We start from the raw sequence: 22,505 nt of genomic DNA on the forward strand, positions 1-22,505 counted from the left end.
CAATATACATTCAATTAGTTAAGTAGTCCCAATCTGTCATTTCAGGAAGCCACGAAGTTCAGGTTTTAGGGCCTCTCAGTAATTCTAGTGACAATTTTAGTATCAGCTTCACTGAGGGTTTGATGTTCTTTCTGACATTTGTTATCTTGAATACAGACCGGAAATCCTAATTAATTCTTCAACTCTTGATTAAGTCCCCAACTGCTTTAATATCACAAAATTGAACAGCAATTACTAAAGAAAATATTGTCAAAATTATGTACATGATCAGCTGAATACATCATGAGGAATAGATTTCTTATAATGAAATGCAGAGCAAAACATTTTGAAAGATTCAAGATCACATCACTAAAAGAGTAATTTCCATTTTAAAAAAAATATACTTAATAAATACAAATTAACAGAACATTCAGGAAAATTAAAACAAACCTCAGAGCTGTATATGGTGACATATATGTACTTTGATATTAATTTAGTCTGAACTTTGAATTAATATTCAGTTATGAAATACATAATAGTCAGCCCTCCTTATCCGTGGATTCCACAAGCGCGGATTCAACCAACCGCGGAGCAGGAAAACCCGGAAGTTTGGTCTCCAGCACTCGTTTTTTGAGCATGTACAGACTATTTTTTCTTGTCATTATTCTCTAAACAATACAGTATAACACCTATAAAGTAATCTAGAGATGATTTAAAAGTACAGGCAGTTCCCCGGGTTATGAACGAGTTCCGTTCCTGAGTCCGTCTTTAAGTCGGATTTGAAATCGGAACAGGTACATCCGGTATTATTTAGCGTCAGCTAGTCAAACATTTGTCTTAGTATATAGTATATATTTTACCTTTTTATGCACATAAAACACTTAAGAAACATATGTATTTCAATAATTAAACCACTGCGTTGCTTAGTAATAATTGTAGCTTTCATCGGGGCAGGGCCTTCACATGCTCCATTATTCTCACTTTATCCTTTAAAATTGTTCCGATCGTTGACCGACTGTAGCCTAATGCTTTTCTAGTGACCAATGGTGTTTCACCTCTTTTGGATTGCTTTATTACTTCCACTTTTTTTCAATTGTGATCATGATTATGATTATGAACAGAAATACTGCGGATACTGAGCTGTGCCGGGTCTTAATGTCCACCGCACTGAGACAGGTTATATAAGGTCCCGGGTTCCACTGGGTCCTAAAGACCACCATCTTGAGCATCTGCGGTTTTTGGTATCCGCAAGGGGTCCCAGAACCAATCCCCCGCAGATAAGGAGGGCCGACTGTACTCTATTGGAACAGTTTACATATGACAACATCACAAACAATTCCTATTATATGACCCAGAATTAGTTGTTCCAAAATGTCAAGTTTCATCTGCAAAAATATTCACACAGCCAATAATGGAAATACTATGATAGCTTACAAAGTGGAAGAAATGACTTTACATTAACAGAAATGTAAATTATAACCCCTGTTGCCAGTCTTGACTTGTTGACCATATCATCCCCCTTCAATGTTTCTCCATTTATACCCAGATGAATGGGCCTGCACGCCAAAAGCAAAACACTGCAGATGCTGGAAATCCAGAATAAAATCGGAAGTAAGACCGCCTTCAGTTATTCATCTGAAATGTTAACTCTTCCCACAGATGCTGGAAGTTGAACGTAAATTTCATTATTAGAGTACATATATGTCATCACATACAACCCTGAGATTCTTGTTCCTGCAGGCATACTCAGACTCAGCAAAGCTATAGAAATAATAACGATAACAAGTTTCAATGAAAGATCGAGTGCAGAAGACAACAAACTGTGCAAATGCGAATATAAATAAATAACGATAAATAATGAGAACATGAAATAACAAGATAAAAGAGTACTTAAAGAGTGATCATTGCTTGTGGGAACATCTCAATAGATGGGCGGATGAGTCAAAGAGCCTAATGGTTGAAGGGTAGTAACTGTTCTTGAACTTGGTGGTGTGAATCCTGAGGCTCTCGTACCTTCTACCTCATGGCCTGGGTGGTGAGGATCTTTGATGATGAGGTTGCTTTTCTACAACAGCGATCCACGTAGATGTGGCCAGTGTTTGGGAGGGCTTTACCTGATGTACTGGGCTGAATCCACTACCTTTTGTAGGATTTTCCTCTCAAAGGCATTGGTGTAAGGCATGTGCTGCCTTACTTGCTGAGTACTTCCAACATTTTTTTTTCTTATTACCTACACTTTATATTTCTCTTTTTGAATGTTGCCATTCTCAAATATCCAGTTGCAACTGTGAACAGTTTTTAATGGTCTGTTTGCTGCTCCAGTAATGCTCCTCTGATATCCTAATATGGCAAGTAGGAGAATTTTTAAAATGTGATTAAAACTAGTGGGAAAACATTTGGAACATTTTTGCTATGGTAAAGGCTCTTATAAATGGAAGTTGTTGCAGCCTAGGCTAAAATCAGCTGGAGGACCCAGCACTGGATTGTTCCATTATCTAACTAACTATTTTAGACCTTGTGCATTACAGATATCAGGGATATAATTACAAACTAGAAATTAACAAAAGCTTAGCACCATTGTTAAACTGAAGACTAAGCTATATAAAGTGTTAAGGGCAGTGGCAGGTCAAAGGACTGGTAAGTCTTAAGATCAAGCAATGGAAGAATAAAAATAAAAAGGGAGAAAATGATTTTGTAAGAAAAACTGTGAGAATAATATCAAAATAAATAGTGAGAGTTTCAGTGGATAATTAAATATGAAAAGACAGTTAAGATAGCTGTAAGATTTCCAAATTAAAAAGAGGAAACAAAGAAAAAGCAGATAAGTTTTTTTTGCATCATGAAGTTCACTGCAAATATGACTAAAAAAAATAGTTCGTTTGAGAGTTTTTAGTTAGTGACACTGTTGGCCCAGTTCATTTCCTTAGTTCAGTTCAGTTCAGTTCAGTTTAGTTCTTATTAAAGCCCTTGTGCACTTGGGCCATCACTGAACTCGTGTCAGAAAGGCTTGATCATCTAAGTGGACCTGGTGGAGAGAGAACAGCTGAAACAGGCCCTGAATTTCATTGGTCAGGTGGAGGAGAAGTGAAAGTCAGTATAGGCTGGGTTGTTAGAAATGGCTTCCACAGTGCGACGATTGCTCTCAGAGCAGCAAGATCAGGTGCCAGCAATCGCAATGGAAGTTCAGTAACTCATAATAGACAGCCAGAATCAAGTGTCAGCCGAAACTACTCTCACGGTCGCTATTGAGCAGCTTTCTGCCAGAACAGCCCCACTTCCAGTGCCAGCATCTCCCCTGTCCTCCTCTATTGCAATCTCATCAGCTTCAGCCACTAATTCCCTTGACTGCTTCAGGACCTGAACTGAGCATTCCTTCACCAGGCAGATACTCTGGTCACCCTGTAAGGTGCAGGTACGGTGTTCCCTAGAGTGAACTGACCTTCCAAGCACAGTCAAGTCAGCTCAGTGATAATGCATGTAAAACTGGCTTACGTGGTGAATATCTCAGACTGACCCCCACTCAGCCTGTTCAACACCCTACGAGAACAAGGTTCTCCTGCAGCCCAGTCTTCCCAGCAATTTCTAGTCGAGTTTAGGGGAGCGTCTGACATTCCAGTACAGGGTCAGAAGTCTGCCCACCGACTCCTGTGCTAAGGGAGAGGGTCAGTGAGAGACTACGAAGTAAAGTTCCACACCCATGAGGTTAAAATGGGGTGGAACAAGAGATCTCTCATCATCTCTTTCCAATGTCGGCCGAGCACAAGATCGCAGTGCATGATGAACAAGACAGCCTGGATGAGCTGATAAATCTGGCCATTCAAATAGACAGCTGGGCATCAGAGTGACAGAGAGAGAGACTGGCCAGAACCTCCCAACTCATCAGATCACCAGCTGCCTTCACTCCCTCTCTCAGCACCAGTATGCAGTCCTTGGAGAAGCCCATGAAAGTGGGTGCCCACACCTATCTCAGGAGGAACAAGGTTAGTCCAGAAGAGGTTGCTACCTCTACTGTGGATCTCCAGGACATTTCTGGGCATCATGACCCAAGCAACCAGTAAAATAAGACCCATCAGTAAAAAATGGAATGCTGGTGGCTTGATTCTCCCTGCAAGCACCTTTCCCTAATTGAGTAATGCTCCCAGCTTCCCTATCATGGGCATCCCAGACCCATCACCCTCTGGCATTTATTGACTCCGGGGCAGCCAGGAATCTCACGGACATATCTTGGGCTCAGTGATGGGGAACTCCCACTCAACAATTGAGAGAGAATATTGACATCAAGGCACTGGATGTTCTGCCTTTCCGCAGTACCCCTCCAATTTGTGCTAGAAGGCAACCACAGGGTTTCCTCCAGTTTTGCTGAATCATGTGATCTGCTGCTGGAGCTTGGCCTTCCTTGACTCACTCAACACAACACATGGATCAATTGGGCCCTAAAGACACTCCAAGAGTGGGGACTGGCATGCCAATCTGGGTCCAGCCCAAACCCCTGTCAGCATATCCCTTCCTGGGCAAACTGCTTTTGTGGACTGGTCTGGGGTTCCATCTGAACATACTGACTTTACTGAAGTAGTCACTAAGGTGGCGGACACCTCGCTGCCTTGACACCGGCTGTACGACTGCTCCATTGACCTCTGACCTGGTTTTGGTCCTTCTTGGGGTGAACTCTTTTCCCTGTCTCATACTGAAACAGTGGCCATGGAAGAATACATCAAGAAGGCAACGGCCTTAGGATTTATCAATCCATCTACCTCATCATTGAGCGTACAGGGTGTCCAGGGAGGGGCAGCACCTCTGGTGAAGGGACTTGTGTCCATTCCGGGGCAGCTCACTCACCTTTGGTCCCCAGCGGACTCTCAGCTCTCACCTGTGGCTCCAAGTGGCTGTTTGCCTGTGATAGTGGCCACACCCCGGTACACCGCTTCAACGGGCAGTCTAAACCCGGTGAGGGTGGCTGGTAGTTTCATACCCCAGTGAGATAGGGATGTGCCTATCCTTGCATGGGAAAGTAGCTCTGCTGGACTGGGTGGATGAGATCTACAGGGAGGTGGTCCTGCAATGCTCTATGGAGAGAGAGTGGAATGATGAAGCACAGAAGATGTCATGGTCATCCACAGTAACCAAGGAAGACCCCAGTTTGTGATGCTTGTTCGTACCACTAGACCTGGACTTCTGAGGCTGAGAGAATGGAACTGCCCCAGTGAAATGGCTTTTCTGTTTTAAGCTCCCTCCCACACCGGTTTCCTGTCATCATTGGACAAAATGGACAACCACCATCTCACCAACAGGGGCAGACTTGTTTTTTGTGAGCAAGAAGGATGGCAAGCTCCATCCTTGCATTGATAATCCGCTCTTCAACAATATCACAGTGAAAAACTGCTGTCCTCTTCCCTGCTTGCCTCTGCTTTTGAACATCTCCAGGGATCAACCATGTTCCCTACGATAGATCTGCATAATGGTTACAATCTAGTTGGCATCTGAGAAGGGGCTGAGTGGAAGGCAGCATTCAACACTCCCTCTGACTACTATGAGTACCTTATGATGCCCAACGCTCCTTTTGTTTTTCAGGCCCTGGTCAATGATGTGTCCGGGACATGTTGAATCAAGTTTGTTTTTGTCTATTTGGATGACATATTACCTATTCCCACTCTCACTAAGAACACATCCAGCACTTCCAGAAGGTTCTCAGATGGCTCCTCAAGAACAACCTTTATGCCAATCCAGAGATGTGTGAGTTTCACAAAGAGCAGAAGCCATTCTTAGGCTACATTCCACTATTCAACTAGATCTGTGTAAAGTTCAGGCAGTCATAAGAGTGGCCCAAACCATCTGTAGGCAAACAGTTGAGGTGCTTCATGGGTTTTGCAAATTTTTATTGCTAGTTCATCGGAAACTTCAGTTCCATCTTGGCTCCCATAAATGTACTCAGCAAGTAAAGTTCTGCAGGATTCCAGTGGACATGCGAAACAGATCAAGCATTGTCAGAGTTAAAGAAACACTTCAACACTGCCCCAGTGCTGCAGCACCCAGACCCATCTCATCCATCCACCGTCAAGGTCGACGCATCCAATGTTGGCATTGGAGCTGTACTCTCCCAGCGCTCCCAGTGCTTTTCTTTCCTGTCACCTGACTCCCATGACGTCATGAACTGAGAACTTCTGGCTGTCAAGGAGGCCCTGCAGACATGTCAATACCGCTTGGTGGGAGCAAAGCACCCCTTACTGGTATGGACCGATCACGAAATCCTCTCCTACATTTGTGACGCCAAGAGACTCCCATCAAGCCTGTTGGGCTCTCTTCTTCACCTGGTTTAATTTTACCATCACCTACCTCCCTGACAGCAAGAATATCAAGGCCAAAGCTATGTCCCAGCAATCTGATATCTCTGAGGATAATGTCAATCCAGAGCCCATTCTTCCCGCACATTCATAGCTGCTCGGGTGATATGAGGAATGGTAACAGAGGTGAAGGCTGCCCATATCAGATCCAGGCCCAGATGGGGATCTCCCAACCAGCTGTTTGTCCCTGCTGCTGTGTGCCCAAAGCATTGGAGGAGGGCCACTCTTCCCATCAGGTTGGCCACGTGGGGATGCAATTTACAGAGAGACGCTTTTGATGCTGATCGATGTCCAAAGATGTCCATGACTTTGTCTCTGCCTGTGCAATTTTTTGCTCAGAACAAGACATCATATCAGCAACTTGCTGGTCTGCTCTGCCCATTGCCTGTGCCTTACTGCCCCTGGTCCCACGTCTCGATGGATTTCATTACTGGTCTGCCTCCGTCAGGTGGGAACACTACCATTCAGGCAACTGTGGACCAGTTCTCTAAAACTGCCCACTTCGTTGCTCTTCCCAAGCTCCTGTCAGCTCGTGAGATTGCCACCCTCGTGGTTCAGTACGTGATCGTACTGCACTATCAGGACACAGTGTCTGATCAATGACCAAGGTCATGTCCTGTTTTAGGAAAGCTTTTTGTTCCACTTTGAGAGCTACCAGCCAGCCTCTCATCAGTTTCCCACCCCCAATCTAACAGCCAGACTGAGTGTGAGTCAGGAGCTGGAGACAATCCTGTGCTGCATTGACTCTTCCAACCCCGTGATCCAGAGATCCCACTGTTTGGGCACAGATTACCCACAATAACTTCTAGTTGTCCTCCACTGGCACACCCCCCACTCTGAATGCCAAAAGGGATCCCAGCCCCCCCCCTCCCCCCCTCCCCCCCCCCCCGTTCCTGGCCGAGAGACAGATGTGTGAGTCCCTGCTGCTAAACAATTGGTCCATCGCTTCAGATCTTCTCTGCTGCAAACCCAGAAACAATATGCCTAGCCGGCTGATCAGCTCCAAAGGCAGGTGAGGCTTCTCAAGCCAGGGGAATAAGTCTGGCTGGCATCTAGAGATCATCCATTGAGAGTACAGAGCTGCAAGTTGGCCGTATGTTATGCGGGACCATTCGTAGAGAAGGGTGTTAACAAAGCCTCTTCTAAGCTGTGTGTGACTAGCATCATCCATGAAAATTCACCCACTGTTCCATGTTTGCCAGCTCAAGCCAGTGACTATCTCTCCATTTGCACCAGTCACCACCACCTTCCCCTTACCCCCCAACTCCATGCTTGGTGGATGGATCCTGCTCTATTCTGTGTGGTGCATCCTGGCACCTTCCTGGATGTCCAGTAGCACGTTGATTGGGAGGAGTGTGGCCCAGAGGAATGTTCTTAGGTTCCGGCTTGACACATCCTGGACATCTTTCAATCAGGACTTGCAGCAGGCGCAGGTCTCTGGTGCCTTGGGATCTGTGCTGGGGGGGGGGGGGGTGGTGGAGGGTGGATTCAGTCCAGTCACAGTCAGGGACACTGCAGGGAATCTGGGTGCTCTTGCAGGTAGGCAGGCAGCTGAAATAACACAGCAATCACGCACACATTCCAGCCAATTAGGGTTCCTCTGTAATTCCATTTAACTTTCTTTGTTTTGGTTCAGTCTTGTCAAGTTCTGATTGAAGCATGGCAATGACAGTGCTCCTTGCTTACGTTAGTCCATGTTCTGAGAAAGAGGATTAGTGATTTTGATAGACACTGTTAAAGAAGCGGTATTGATTTAGTTCTAGGTTACTGCTTTTGAGCTGCAGTAACGGCAATAGGTTTTAGTTTGTTTGAGTGTTTTTACTTAGCAACCCTGTTGGTCTAGCAGTTATTATTTTCCTTCATTCAGTACAGTTCTTTTTGAAGTCCAGTGAGCAGTTCATACTGTGTCTGCGCCTCTCGCTCTGCCCTTGGACCATCACTGAGCTCTTGTCAATACGATGCTAGAGTTAATAATCAATGAAATAACTAAACCCTCAGGATGTGGACTATAATCAGCCATGTTCCCATTGAATGGAAGGCAGGCTTGAGGAGCCTGGTGGCCTGCTCCTGTTTTTTTGTGTTCCATATATTTCATTATCTTGCAGTTTAGAGATCATTAAAAAGCAGGGCTTTATAAAGGAAATGGTATTAGTCCCACAACACTTCCCACTTGTTATCTAATCTTTTTGACAAGCAAGAGAGAAGCAGCTCACCCAAAGGCAAAATTTTCAAAGGAATTTGACAGGAGGTGGAATTAATTACCTTAATGGAGATGGTGGCTTCGGGGAAAGAAATCTTAATTCACCTTATTAATAATAATCTTAGAGAGACTTCAGCATTCAGGGATCTGCAGATAATCTTACAACTTTATAAAAAGGCAAAGGGTATTTTGTAAAACTGATCATTTTATCAGTGATTAAGATAAATTCATCTTTATGCCTGGATTTTCCTATCAGTGGCACGTAAATGGGAATTGTCCACTTCACCAACAGCCACTCACAAAGTACATGGTTGCTGTCATAAGATGCTTGATTCTAAACCTTGCAATTAAGCATGGGAAGGTCATATTTTAATTACTGTATGGATGGAAAATGAAAAAGAAAGTGGGGGAATGAGAGTGAAATGAAGTATTCAGAAGGAATGACAGCTATGTCAGCATTAAGTTAGTTTTTGCAATCTTCTTAGCAGAATTTAGCACACTACTTCATTACAAATTCACTCATTCTGAATGCACCAGCCCTATATGGATGTGACAATCCAAAGAGGCTTCTCAGATCTAGTCGAAATTACATTCTGACTGAATCTACTTGCCTCCAATTGTTTAAGATGTGAAAACCAAAGAAAATTAATTAGCAAATACATTGTTGCATTAGCCAAATAAGGTGTCAATGCTCTTGCACTGCATGACTCTAGTCTTCCATAGGACATCACTGTTACTGATATTCAGAAGTGGAGTAAAGACTTTTGAAGATTCTTCTATAAACTTTCCTGCTTACTTTTGCTCACTTCAGTGTTAATGAAATGCTATTGTACGATTGTAACTGGGAGAGTTTGCTACACCTGCAGAGCAGAGCAATTGGTGGCTGTTGAGAGCTCTTAGCGCAAATTGTGTGGAGCAGAATTTTGTTTTTGCACCAATTGAAACATGTGGAAGATAGGATATGATCACTGAAGACTAGCAATGGAGACAAAATAGTTAAATTTAGGAGTAGGGACATGATATTGCAGTTATACAGGTCGCTGTTTGTCGAAGTTATAGCAAGGGTTAAGGTAATGTCCAGGTAAGGATAGTTTACAGATAGTGTGCAGTCAACCCAAGCAAGTAAGGCCTTCGAAGAAAGGACTGAAGGGTCTCAGCCCAAAACGTCAACTGTATACTCTTTTCCATAGACGCTGCCTGGCCTGCTGGGTTCCTCCAGCATTTTGTGTGTGGCATTGACTATTTACCAATTGGCCATTATCCATAACTGCTAGTCAACTCCGTATAAAAATGGTATTTCTTCGTGCTGATAGTGCTATGTTGTTCTTCTTATGCACAAGTAAATAAAATGTAATTGAGGAATCCCCACCCCACATACTTAATGCTTTCTGCAGGAATCGCTCCCTAAGCGACTCCCTTGTCCATTTGTCCTTCCCCACTGATCTCATCCTGCCACTTATCCTTGCAAGTAGAACAAGTGCTAGACCTCCTCCCTCCAGGTGAGACGACACTTCATCTGTGTGTCTGTTGGGAGCATATACTATGTCTGGTGCTCCTGGTGTGGCCTCCTGTATGTTGGTCAAATCTGACGCAGACTAGGAGACCGTTTCGCTGAACACCTATGCTCGGTCCGCCAGAAAAAGCACGATCTCCCAGAGGCCACCCATTTTAATTCCACCTCCCATTTCCATTCTGATATGTCCCTCCATGGCCTCCTCCATTGCTGTGATGAGGCCACATTAAGGATATTCTGTTTGGGTAGCCTCCAGCCTGACAGCATCAGCATCGATTTCTCAAACTTCTAGTAATGCCTCCGAACCCCACACCCCTTCATCATTTCCCATCTCCTTTTCCCTCTCTCACCTTATCTCCTTGCCTGCCCATCGCCTCCCTCCAGTGCTCCTTCTCCCTTTTCTTTCTTCCATTCTCCTCTGTCTCTCTCATCAATCAACTTCCCAGCTCTTTACTTCATCCCTCCCCCTCCAGGTTTCACCTGTCACATGGTGTTTCTCTCTCCCCTCCCCCCACCTTTTAAATCTACTCCACAGTATTTTTTCTCCAGTCCTGCCGAAGGGTTTTGGCCTGAAACGTCGACTGTACTGTTTTCCATAGATGCTGCCTGGCCTGCTGATTACCTCCAGAATTTTGTGTGTGTTGAGGAACAAGTGCTAGTTTCAGAGTTCAGTTAGCTGGTGAGGACATGGTGAGATCCCCTGGAGTATAGTTTTGGTCACCCTGTTACAGGAAAGACAATGTGAAGGAGGAGAGGGGACAGAAGAGCCTGGACTGGAGGGTCTGAGTTATAGACTGAGGCTGATTAGCTGGATCTTTAATCTGTGGTGGGCAGGAGAAAGAAGGGTGACTTCATAGGTTTATAAAATCACGAGGGCTACAGATAAGATTGTCCAAAACTAGAGTGCATGGATACAAGATAGGAGGAGAGAGATTTAAAGGAGACCTGAGAGGTAACTCCTTTACACAGAGCGTAGTGAGTACCAGGAACAAACTACCAGAGGAAGTGGTCAAGGAGGGCACACTGTAACATTTAAGAGACATTTGGATGGATATAGGGAGGGGAGAGGTTGGAGGGTTATGGGCCTAACTCAGACAGCAGGGAGGTTGCTGTGGTTAGCATGGACCAGTTAGGTTACAGTGCCTGTCTCCATGCTGCATTACACTATGAATCTAATGCTGTTGTTAAAAGTACATTGTCATTGATCATACAAGAAAGAGCATAAATGGACATATCAAACTAATTCTTTATATTGATTCTGCACTATTTTCCCTGCTTTACTAGGCTGCAATCCAATAATACAGACAGCCATTCTAGCCCTGATTGATTGTATTGGAAAGGTTGCATTTTCTTTGTCCTTTTGATGCACAGGTTTTGCTCTTAATAAAATTAGCAAAGAATAAGTTTGTCATTGCCTGTCTTGATCTTTGTAATCTTGTTCTTTTACAGCTTGCGTTACAAGTGGTGGAAAATCCATCTAGGCTTCCACAATATTCTGGATGTCTGGATATCAGAGTCTAAGTTAATTAAGCTTGCTTTTTCAATAACCAAATCCCTGAGCAACTTACTGAAATATTTCAAATATGGCTAGAGAACATCATAACATTATATAAACATGGCAGGAAAAATACATCTGAGAAAGATAATTTTGTGAATGAATTATATCATTTACTTATTTTACTAAGTAAAATGTGGACAAAATTATAAACAAGTTTAAAATTCCAAAGAAAGCAGGTTTACCTCTGATGGTGTCATGTCATCTTCAATTGCATATGGATCCTAACCCAAAAATAAAATCAATTAATATTTATTACTTTTATACATGTAAGTTACAATATGTCTATGCTTTTAGCTGAACATTCAATTTAGAAATTCTCAAATTAAAAACAAGCTTGATAAACTTAGAAGGAAATGCACAACAAATTGCCTATGAATTCACCCACAGATGTTCATCCTAAGCGATGATTACCACACATTCCAAATGAAATAAAGTGAACTTGGTGACAGACAATTCATGAATTATTATGCTAAGTAAAACATGATCTAGGATTCTGCCAATTAAAGCTAACTGTAATCTCATATGGCAGAGTGATAATGACCAGTCAATTTCTTTTAAATTTCCAATGGGATAAACATTGGCTAGCACTACCAGAGTAACGACACAATTATTTGTAGGATTCTCTCAGGAACCCTGCATTTCCACACTTGACAGCACAATTTCCATAAAAACAGAATTTTTAAAGGAATTCAGGAGCATCGGAATGTAAAATCCAGAACTAACTGAGTGCACAGACTCCCATATTGCTACTGCACCTTCTGCATGTCTGAAGCACTCATGTACAGAGATGCCACGTGTAAGACTTACCAGTGCACCTCTTTGCTAACATTTATTCATTCACTCAACTTAACTTAAAAATTCACCTTTTGTATTGGATCCTTCTGGATCTCAGTATCACCCACCTCTCTCCTCCCAACTCCAAAGAGCCAATCCCCTGTTTCTGGAACAGGGTGATACCTGCATTTCCTTGCAAACTAGTGAATACATTTCTAATATCAGCATTTGGCAAAGTGAGCAAGATTTGAGGGATGTGGAGTAGAAATTACTACTCTTCAATTTTTAGCTGTAATTATTGAACCGAGAAGTTTAGTACAACACCAGAAATGTCAACCTGGATAGTTTCATGATTCATCTAAAAGCCTAACAATTACTATGCAGTTTGAAATATGGAGGAATATTGGTAGCGCAGGCTGGCTATTTGGAAGCTTGGTTGATTGCTGAGCTTGGCAAATTGTTTGCAGACATTTTCGCTCCAATCAAGAAGCCATCATCAGTGCGTAGTTGAGGGTGTTGTCTACTCAGAATGCCATCATATACTCCTCCAGGGTCCAAATGGATATTGATTAGATGTTGTGACCTGGTTGTCTGGTTCAGAACACTGAACAGTTCAGCAGTAGAAGATTCTGACCGGCTAGCTTCGAGGGAGGTCCTTTGGAAGTGTTTGCTTTGTTGTCCAGATCCCGAGATTACCTGCCACATAGATCTGGTATATGAACCCTTATAGAGAAAAGAGAAACAATGAAGTCAACAATCAGCAAATCACCAGTAATCCTTTTGGGACCCCGGAGTATATAAGCTGCACTCTGAGGGGACAACGCCCTCAACTGTGCACTGATGATGGCTTCTCGATTAGAGCCAAAATGTCGGCAAACATTTTGCCAAACTCGGCGATCAACCAGACATCCTAATTACTAAGCAGTTCGAGAATTTAATTTCAAAAAGCAGTTTTGATATAAAAAAAAATCCTGAGTCACATTTTATTTTAACTAATTACACTATAGTATTACATTCCCAATGCCTAACAGGTTTACAGTCAGACAACAAAACAGCTAATGCAGGACAAATCAAAGCGTACGTAAATTTTAGCCTCCACCCATAGTCTGACGAAAGGATACCTGCTGCCATTGAAGGCAACAGCAGAACTATCTTGTTTGATCTTCAGAGTAACATGTATTACCATAAGGGATAAACAATTGAACATGTACTGTACACGACACTTCACACCAATGTTTGTTCATAGTTACTCAGTCTACTTGTGTTACAATGAAAACACAAGGAAGAATCATTGGGCTGAGGTCCAAGTCAAACACAGAGCAGGCAGTGGAAAACTCACCTTCGTTCATCATCATGAAATAACTAAAAAAGAACTGCTCCAAGGAACTAAATGAAAGGGTTTCTGTTCAAAATTACTAAGTGCTTCTAGTTCAGAATACTAATTCTTCTTTTGCCACCTTGAAATTAATTAATGCATCTTTAATCAAAAGCTAAGGGTTATAGAAAAGCACAGCACAGAAACAGGTCATGTGGCCCATCGAGAGCACACCAAACCATCTAACCTGCTTACTCCCATCGACCTGCACTGGGTTTCTATGTTGCAGACTTTATCTCATCCTAGTTAGGATTCTGTGCCTGCTAGTTCAAGTGTACATGTTGATTTGGGTACGCTCTGATTACTTTATATAGCCCCCAAAAACAGCTTGCATTGTTGAGCTACACACAGTGCGACACTCATCAGGAACTTGTCATGCCCTGACCTCACCGTACTTACTGTTATTGGTTACAACAGACCACAAGGCAGGTCCACGTCATTGACTGTCTGGGTGGGAAACAGCTTCTTCCCCCAGGCTGTAAGACTACTGAACTCCCTGCCACCAGCCAGACCTCATCACGTATGAAGCACCGGTAGCGCTATACTGTTAATTTTTAAACTTGTGTCGTACATGCACCTTATTATTTGTTAATTTTTTTGTTATAACATTATGTGTTGTGTGTGAGTTGCATGTACTGTGTCGTGCAGTTTGGGCTGGAGGGATGCTGTCTTGTTTAGTGGTACACATGTGCATGGTTGAATGTCAATAAACTGAATTTGAACTTGAAACTACTTAAAGATTAGCAGCTGCAGGGGGTTCATACTGGTGTTGGATAGCCGTGTACAAAGGGGCTTTGAAGATGTGGTGACATTCTAATACACCACTCTACAGGTTTCTAGAATTGCCAAGGAACTGCTCCTGTGGCGAGCTCTTTGATATAAATCAGCTGACCTCACTCACATTATCAGTATTAAGAATTTCATCACTGTCTCCCAGCCAGTGCTCTTTCTCTTGTCCATTACTTGGCACAGAGTTCCGTCACTGTGGAAAGATGATACTGTCTGAGGCCAGACTATTAACTAGGCCCACAACTGCATGAATCCATCTTTCAATGCCTTCTGCAGTCTCCTGCGATGCAACAGACAAGGCGCTCACCAGCATGGCTGAATCCAATAGGTAAAAACAATAAAACTGGCAAAAGCCACACGTAAATTTGATGCTCAGGGAGTGCATGATTAATTAAATGATTTTAGTCTTGATTCTATGCATGAGGATGCATTGGAATGCTGGAATGCTTCAGACGTGTTCTGGTAAAGCAGAGTTGGAGATAATTAGCAGAGGAGAAGGTAAAATGGGTTCTGTGGCAGATTGAGGGATATTTGTTTCATTATTTTCATTCTTTAGTGGAACAGCAATACCATCTGTTAACATGTTCAACATGCCAGCACTTGCAAAGCCGATGGGGAGTATGTTTGCTTTCTGAAACCACGCTAACTCCCGTGGTTCACTGTGGTGATGGCACTCCCGTTATCCCAACAAGGGAGTAGCATCAGACATTTATCCAAGCTGGAGAGGAACCTGTAGGCAGTGGCTTTCCCTTGCTGCTAGCTGCCTTTGTGGAGACCGCTGGTTTAGCAGTTGCTGTTGCTCACAAAACACTGAGTTTGTAGCCAGCACACACTGTGCTAATAGTGGAGGAAAGGAACTTTTAAATGATGTATGGGTCGCCAATGAAGCCTTGATGATACGAATTTTCTAGTATGTTGTAGCACTACTCATCCTGTCAGGAGGACAATATTTCATCATTCTCTTACGTTCCACAGATGTTAGAAAAGCATTATTAATATAGGAAATGCAGCAATTACATTTGATCCATGCAAGATTCTGGTCATATGTGAACCCAGGATGGCACGGGATCCACAATGGTAATACATTTGAACATGAAGAGAACTTGATAGACTTTAACCAAAAGGATCAACTTGCATATTTCAGTATTCGTGTACCACTCACTGATGATTAAGTGAGAGCTCGCTGCTCCTACTTAAGGATGTTCTACAAGAGATCTTCGTCTGCTTCTTGCTTTGAAAACAGCAACGCTCAAAAACCTATGGACACTACAATGGTGTGTAATGTTGTGACTTGAGGGAACAGAAGGACAGTGATCCAGTAAGAAGTGATTAATAAAGAGAGGTTAAGGTGGTGCAGTGATAATGGCGCCCAGTGGATATGGTGAATACGTGAATGAGCTTGGGAGATATGATCAGGATCAGCCATTTACCCCGCCCGTATGTAAATACTCCTGAAGGCAAACAACAGTGTCAAGGTTCAGGTGAGGGCAGAGAACAGAGAAATGCAGCAAAACACAGAAAGGGGAAGATGATATTGTTGTCAGTGGAGGGGCCAGAGAAACAAAAGATTTGATAAGCACCATCAGAAACTTCTGACAGCATGTGCTGCCGGAGAGCAGACCAGAAAAAAGGTGAGATTGAAGTCACCTGTAAGATGTACTTTTTCTAGATCTTCTCATTTCAGAGACTGTGCAGAATGACAGATGAAATAACTCAGGTGAAATTATTTAATACAAAAGACTAACATTCAATAAAGAATGACTAACTGAATGGAAAATGTGTTTTGGAATATGAGGCAGTTTTGTTTAGAATGAAATCACAGCGCCAAGTTCATTTCTGACCTCTTAAAATGCAAATTTTGCACGGTGTGCAGAGAAGGTCATGAGGCTGGTCTCGGAGGTCGACGATTTGACTTGTACGGTAAAACTGAGACAGCTGGCCTTCTCCGTTCTGCCAGGATTAAATTAGTTAATGAAGGTGAGCAGGGCAGCAAGCTACATAGAGAACTGTGAAGGTCATTGGCTATTAATAACACCAAGCTGGAGAGGCTCAAACCATGAAAGGTTGTGACCAACAGCAATAAAGGTTTCACATAAAAAATGAGTAATATGTAGCAGAGTTGTTACTGAGACTCCGGTATCATTTCAGAAACAATTAAATACTAACGCTCTAGCGTCTCCCCGTAAGAATGGGAGAATACGCCTTCCCCATATCTCTTACATTGAATATCTCATATACAGAACAGTACAGCACAGCCCACAATGTTGTGCTGACATTAGTATCAATTTAAAGTTTATTTTAAATGTCCCATCTATCATTCATATCTGTCCATTCCCTTCCTTTGTGTGTCTATTTAAAAGCCTATTAAAGAAAATCAAGCTCCCTGATTCCACTCCAATCTCTGGTAGCCTAATCCAGGTACCCACCATTCTCTGCATGCACACACGTCATGTTTAAACTTCCCCTCTCTAACCGTCAAGAGCGTGTCCTCTGGGTGTTTGACGTTATGATGCTGGGGAAAGGAACCTGCCTGCCTGTGCCGCTCATCATTTGTAAAACAACTACCATGTTTGCTCTCAACCTTTGATGCTCACAGGCGTCCCCACCCTTTTTTTATGCCATGGACCAATACCATTAAGCAAGGGGTCCATGGTCCCCGGGTTAGGAACCCCTGTGAGAACGAACCAAGCTTGCCACACCTTTCCTCCTAGCTCATACCCTCTACTTAAGGCTCCTAGTAAACCTCTTCTGCACTCTTTCCACACTCTCCACATACTTCCCAATATAGGGCGAGTGGAATAGCAGGCAATATATCAAGTGCAGTCTGATTGAAGCTTTATTTTGCGGCAGCAGAAATCTTCCTTACTCTGATCCTCAACACCCCTACCATTCAAGGCAAGCGTACCATATGCTTTCTTTACTATCTTAGCCACTTTCAACAAACTATGGGTCTTCCTCTATACCTCGGTGCTGTTAAGGGGTCTACCACTAACTGTATTCTTTCTCCTTTCATTTGACCTCCCAAAATGCAACATCTCTCATTTGCCTGGATGACTCAGACGAAAATATAGATGGGTAGGTTAGTAAGTTTGCAGAGTACACAAAGATGGGTGGAGTTATGGAGAGTGGAGAGGACTATCAAAGGATACAGCAGAATATAGATAAGGGTGGAGATATGTCAGCATTTAATCCATGCAAGTGTGAAGTGTATCACCTTGGGAAAACTAAAGTAAGCTAAAGGTATGCAGATAATGGCGGGATCCTTAGTAGCGCTGATGTACAGGGGATCTTGGGGTCCATGTTAATAGCTCGCTGAAATTGGCCGTGGTGGCAGAGACGGTATATTGCATGTTTGCCTTCACTGGTTGGGTCTGTGCACATAAGGAAGCCATGTTGTAGTTAAATCAATGGCTGCAGAAGAGCTTTACCAGGATGCTGCCAAGATGAGAGGATAAGGAGAGATTTGACAAATCTGGGTTGTTTTCTCTGGAGTGCCAAAGTTTTTAATATTATAAAAGACAGAGATGGGGGAATCTTTCTCCAAGAGCAGACATCAGACATGTCAAATACTAGAGGAATGCACTTCAGACTTGAGGAGGATTGTCCAAAGGAGATGTGTGGGGCAAGTTTCTTTTTACTCAGAGAGCAACAGTAGCCTGGAGCAGGCTGCCGGGGGTAGTGGAAGGGAGCAGATATTGATAGTGGCATTTAAGAGATTGTTTGATATGCAGGGATGGTTGAATATGGATCATGTACGTGCAAAAGAGAATTAGTTTAATTTGGCACAGTGGCATAGACATAATGGGCTGAAGGGCCTGTTCCTGTGCTATGATATGATTTATATAACAGTCTTCCCAAATACATGAAACCGACATCAGAATACATCTGTTAGCAATACTCATCAAACCTGGAGCCCAATGACAGATACTATTTCTCCTTTGCAATTAGAAGTGAATTCTCAAAGGTATTCTTATCATTTCAGCATCAAATTGAAAGAATAAGTGGCAGAATTATTAAACCTTCAAGGTTTCAGTGGGAGGTTAGTTCTAAACTTTGATTTTAATTTGGAGTGGCTGTAACTACACAATTGCCCACAGCTCTATAACCTAATCTGTGACAGACAACCTGGTTTATGAAGCAGCACACTGCTGGGAAATCACTTACACAGCTCATAAAACTACAAACTAAATACTCTCGTTTCATGAAGAAGCTTGTAGCAATTCCTGAGAAGTTTTATAGGGCTAAGCAATGACATCAGCTTTGCTTTTAGCTCAGTTCTGCAGACGGAGTGGATGCGTCTTCAAAAGTTCACAATGATACCTGGATAATGTGAGGAGCTTGGGCAGGTGGGAAAATATGACTTGAATGGCCTACGAAGGGGAAATACATGTTATGAACTTTCTGAGGAGAGTTTTTAAAATCAGACAGGTTGTTAACCAATATTGTGGGGCACGGAAATTGAATTATCAATCAGACTGAAAGAGTGTAGACAAAATTTAAAGTATGTTGCTGGGACTTGAGGAGCTGAGTTATAGGAAAAAGGTAAAATAGGTTAGGACTTTATTCCCTGGAGTGTAGGAGAATGAGGAGAATTTTGATAGAGGTATGCAGAATTATGAAGGGCATTGATAAGGTAAATGCAAGCAGGCTTTTTCCACTAAAGTTGGGTGAGACTACAACTAGAGGTCAAAGGTTAAGGAGGAAAGGTTAAATACTTGAAGAGGAACTTCTTCACTCAGAGGGTAGAGAGAGTGTGGAATGAGGTTCAATTTTCAACTGCAGTTTGGATAAGTACATGGACAGGAGGTTTATGGGGGATATGATCCAGGTGCAGGTTGGTTGGACAAGGCAGAACAATAGTTTGGCATGGACCAGATGGGCCAAAGGCCTGTTTCTGAGCTGTAGTGGTCTTTGACTCAAAGGAAGGGGAATAGTACTTGAAAGCAAAGCCACCTGTGGTGCTGCAGAAGAAGCAGACAAGTGTGAAAATGATGAGGGTGACAAAAGAAACAGAGCATATCAAGTCTTTAACATGAGGTCATATCACAGAGCAGATGGGATAAGAGGAGAACGGATAGTTGTGTGGTTCAAGAAAATCTGTCAATGTAGAATGCCCATTCGAGGATTGAACTGGAGGTGAATCTTCAAGTGACTGGCAACAGGAGGAGAGAAATGCTTACTTTGAGACAGTACTCTGCTGGTAATTAACTAAATGGATGGAGAGAAAGAGGAGTAGTCTGGAATTAAGCAGCTAACTAAAATCATGTACCAGCTCAAGATGGCCACCTGGGAAAGACCAGAGTGTGATGAGAAACATGTAGCTGAGAACTAAAGGTGGGAGCTCCAGTAATTCATTTTTAATCTAATCTTATCATGAAAGGGATCAATGAACGTGACTATAAAAAGAGACTATTTATTATACAAAGCATCACAGATGTCCCATGTGGAAGCGGGTGAAAGCCATTACCATAATATTCACAATTTACAATTCAAAAAATGTACATAATGGAGGTTTGGTGCTTGCTACCACGATGCAATGAAAACAGGAATTAATGGAAAGAATTATGAGTTATCAAATCTAAACTTTAATCTACTGATTTGTATTGCTGAGAGCTGAGCAGTAGGATATAAGCATTTATTCTTTGATTAGGAAAAGGCACTATCCACAAATAAAAGGAAAGATGGCACATTTAATCCAATTTTTGAAAAATACATCCCAGCAAATAGTTCAGAATGAATCCAATTAAAATGAAATTTGACTTAATGGAGGATAGTTGCTTTCTTTATAATCAGTTCAGAATGTATTTGGGGTAAGTTTCACTTATTCTCCATTTACTAGTTGATGCACCATCAATAACTCACACTGAGACGTAAGGCGAGATATCGGCTTTTATTGACTGGAAGAAGGAACCAGGAGTGAATGTCCATCATACTAAGTCCTGGAGACTGAGGCCGAGCGTCAGGCCTCAGATCGCCTTTATACAGGGGCCTGAGGGAGGAGCCACAGGAGCAGTCAGCAAGGGACGTGTCCAGACAGGCAGTTTACCACACTAGTATTACTCATTTTGACTATTATAGAATTCAAGGGAAACAAAAGTTTACATTATGGTTATTTTTGATTGCAATTTTTCAGAACTTCATCTGCTGTAAATCCTTACAAGGACAATCTATTGTTTACTCTCTACTCATTGTAAATGTTTACATTGCCAGCAGACAACCTACAACATCCCTGCTAAAGATTCATTCCATTATACTTCCTGCAACCGCAGCAAAGAACTGCCTCAGTATTAAGGAGAGCCCGATTCAAACTCCTGCTCTGGCAACAAGTCTACAGGCAAGCTGAAGCCTACTCAGACAACTGATTAAGTTTATTTGAAGCAAGATCTTACTTCTCCAATGCTGCCAGCCAAAGCGTCTGAATCCTCTTTGGAATGGGGCAGGAAAGGAACAAATTGCTGAAATCCAATGAACATCTAGACTACCCAATGAAAATAAACCCTGCCACAGAATTGAGGAGGATGCTGCTTGGCCCAAAATGTCTTGGTCAAGCAGGGATCAATTTAGGTTTAAAATGGAAAATGCTGGAAACATCCAGTTGTTTGGGAAACAGGAAGCAAGGTTGAAGTTTCAATTAAGTGACCTTCTATCAGAACTGGGAAAGAGAAATTAAATAAAGGGGATTTTGTTTTGCATGGAAGTTAGAAGAAGCTATAGGTAGGGTTTTATTCTTGTATTTATTACATTACAGAACTCCCTGGCTATTGATTGGTATGCTGCAGGTCTTTATGTGACAATCTAAAAAATATCTAAGAGTAATGTAATCGCAGGGAATTGTGGATACAGCTCAGCAAATCATGAAAACCAACCTTTCCTCAGCAGGTTCTGTCTACACATCATGCAGTAAAGCAGTCAACGTAATCAAATACCTCACCATACCCACCCCACCATCTTCTCTCCCCACTTCTACTCTGTAAGAAGATACAAAAACCCTGAAAGCACATCACACCACCAGGCTTAATGATAGCTTCCATCGTTAAGATGATCAAACAGCCCCCCAGTATGATAAGATGGGGACTCTTGACCTCACAATCTGCTTGCACTGCACTTTCTCTGTAACTCTGTGATAATACATTCTGCATCCTGTTATTGCTTTTCCCGTGTACTGCCTCAATGCAATGAAATGATTTGTATGGATAGATTACAAAACTTTTTTTTTCATGTAACCTTTACTAATATAATAAAGGTTTTTGTATCCACCAATATTTCTAACAGTGAGATTCAGACCTTAACTACACTTAAGATGAAAAATATTTCATGATGTTTTCCAATTATCAATGCTCCTGTTTTATCAATTTCCCTGTTTAGGGAATGATTGCTTCCTGGTTTAACCCTCACATAACTCATTCGTTACGGTGACCAAAACTGTACTTAGCACTCTAGCTGTGGCTTTATAGATGCTTTACATTCAGCAGTAACTATATCCTCATCCACAAATCAAAGACAAAGCTGCTTTCACAAAACAGCCAGAAAACATGTCAGGCAAGTTGTATTGTTCAAAAAGTAATCTTTGATGTGAAGTTAATCACTATGAACTTGAATAAAATAAATATTTCTTGGGCCTACTTTTAAGCAGTATTTTTACATAATGCTCTATATGTGTGCACATATTTCATAAAAACAGACTACTGCACTTTTATCAAACAGATACAGCACTTTAAAGGGAGATTGAGAAAGAAGAGATATCCTCCCTCTTAAGGCATGTTTATAAACCAGGCTGTCAAGTACATGTACTTGAGGGTTTCATAGTCATAAGAAAACATTTCTTAAACTGTTCCTTAGCGAATGATATCAAATATTTGCTGTCTCATACAAAGAAATACTCAGCCAGCTGTTTTGTGTAATGTTGTGCAGTCCCTGATGATAACAATGTACAGTAGTTTACATCAGTATCCAGCAAAAACTGAACAACATGTAGAAAT

At 42.2% G+C, this 22,505-nt stretch overlaps 1 protein-coding gene across 2 annotated transcripts in view; it reads right to left on the minus strand.

The window, feature by feature from the left end:
• LOC132378331 (chloride channel protein 2-like) overlaps window positions 1-22,505 on the minus strand; it is a 506,358-nt gene that overhangs the window by 21,324 nt on the left and 462,529 nt on the right. For both annotated transcript variants that reach the window (XM_059945154.1, XM_059945148.1), the window contains one exon: window positions 11,771-11,809. In XM_059945154.1, coding sequence (XP_059801137.1) covers window positions 11,771-11,809 — 39 coding nt within the window. The remainder of the gene's footprint in view (window positions 1-11,770; window positions 11,810-22,505) is intronic.

Source organism: Hypanus sabinus, chromosome 2 (genome assembly GCF_030144855.1).
Source record: "Hypanus sabinus isolate sHypSab1 chromosome 2, sHypSab1.hap1, whole genome shotgun sequence".
NCBI classification, from domain to species: Eukaryota; Metazoa; Chordata; class Chondrichthyes; order Myliobatiformes; family Dasyatidae; genus Hypanus; species Hypanus sabinus.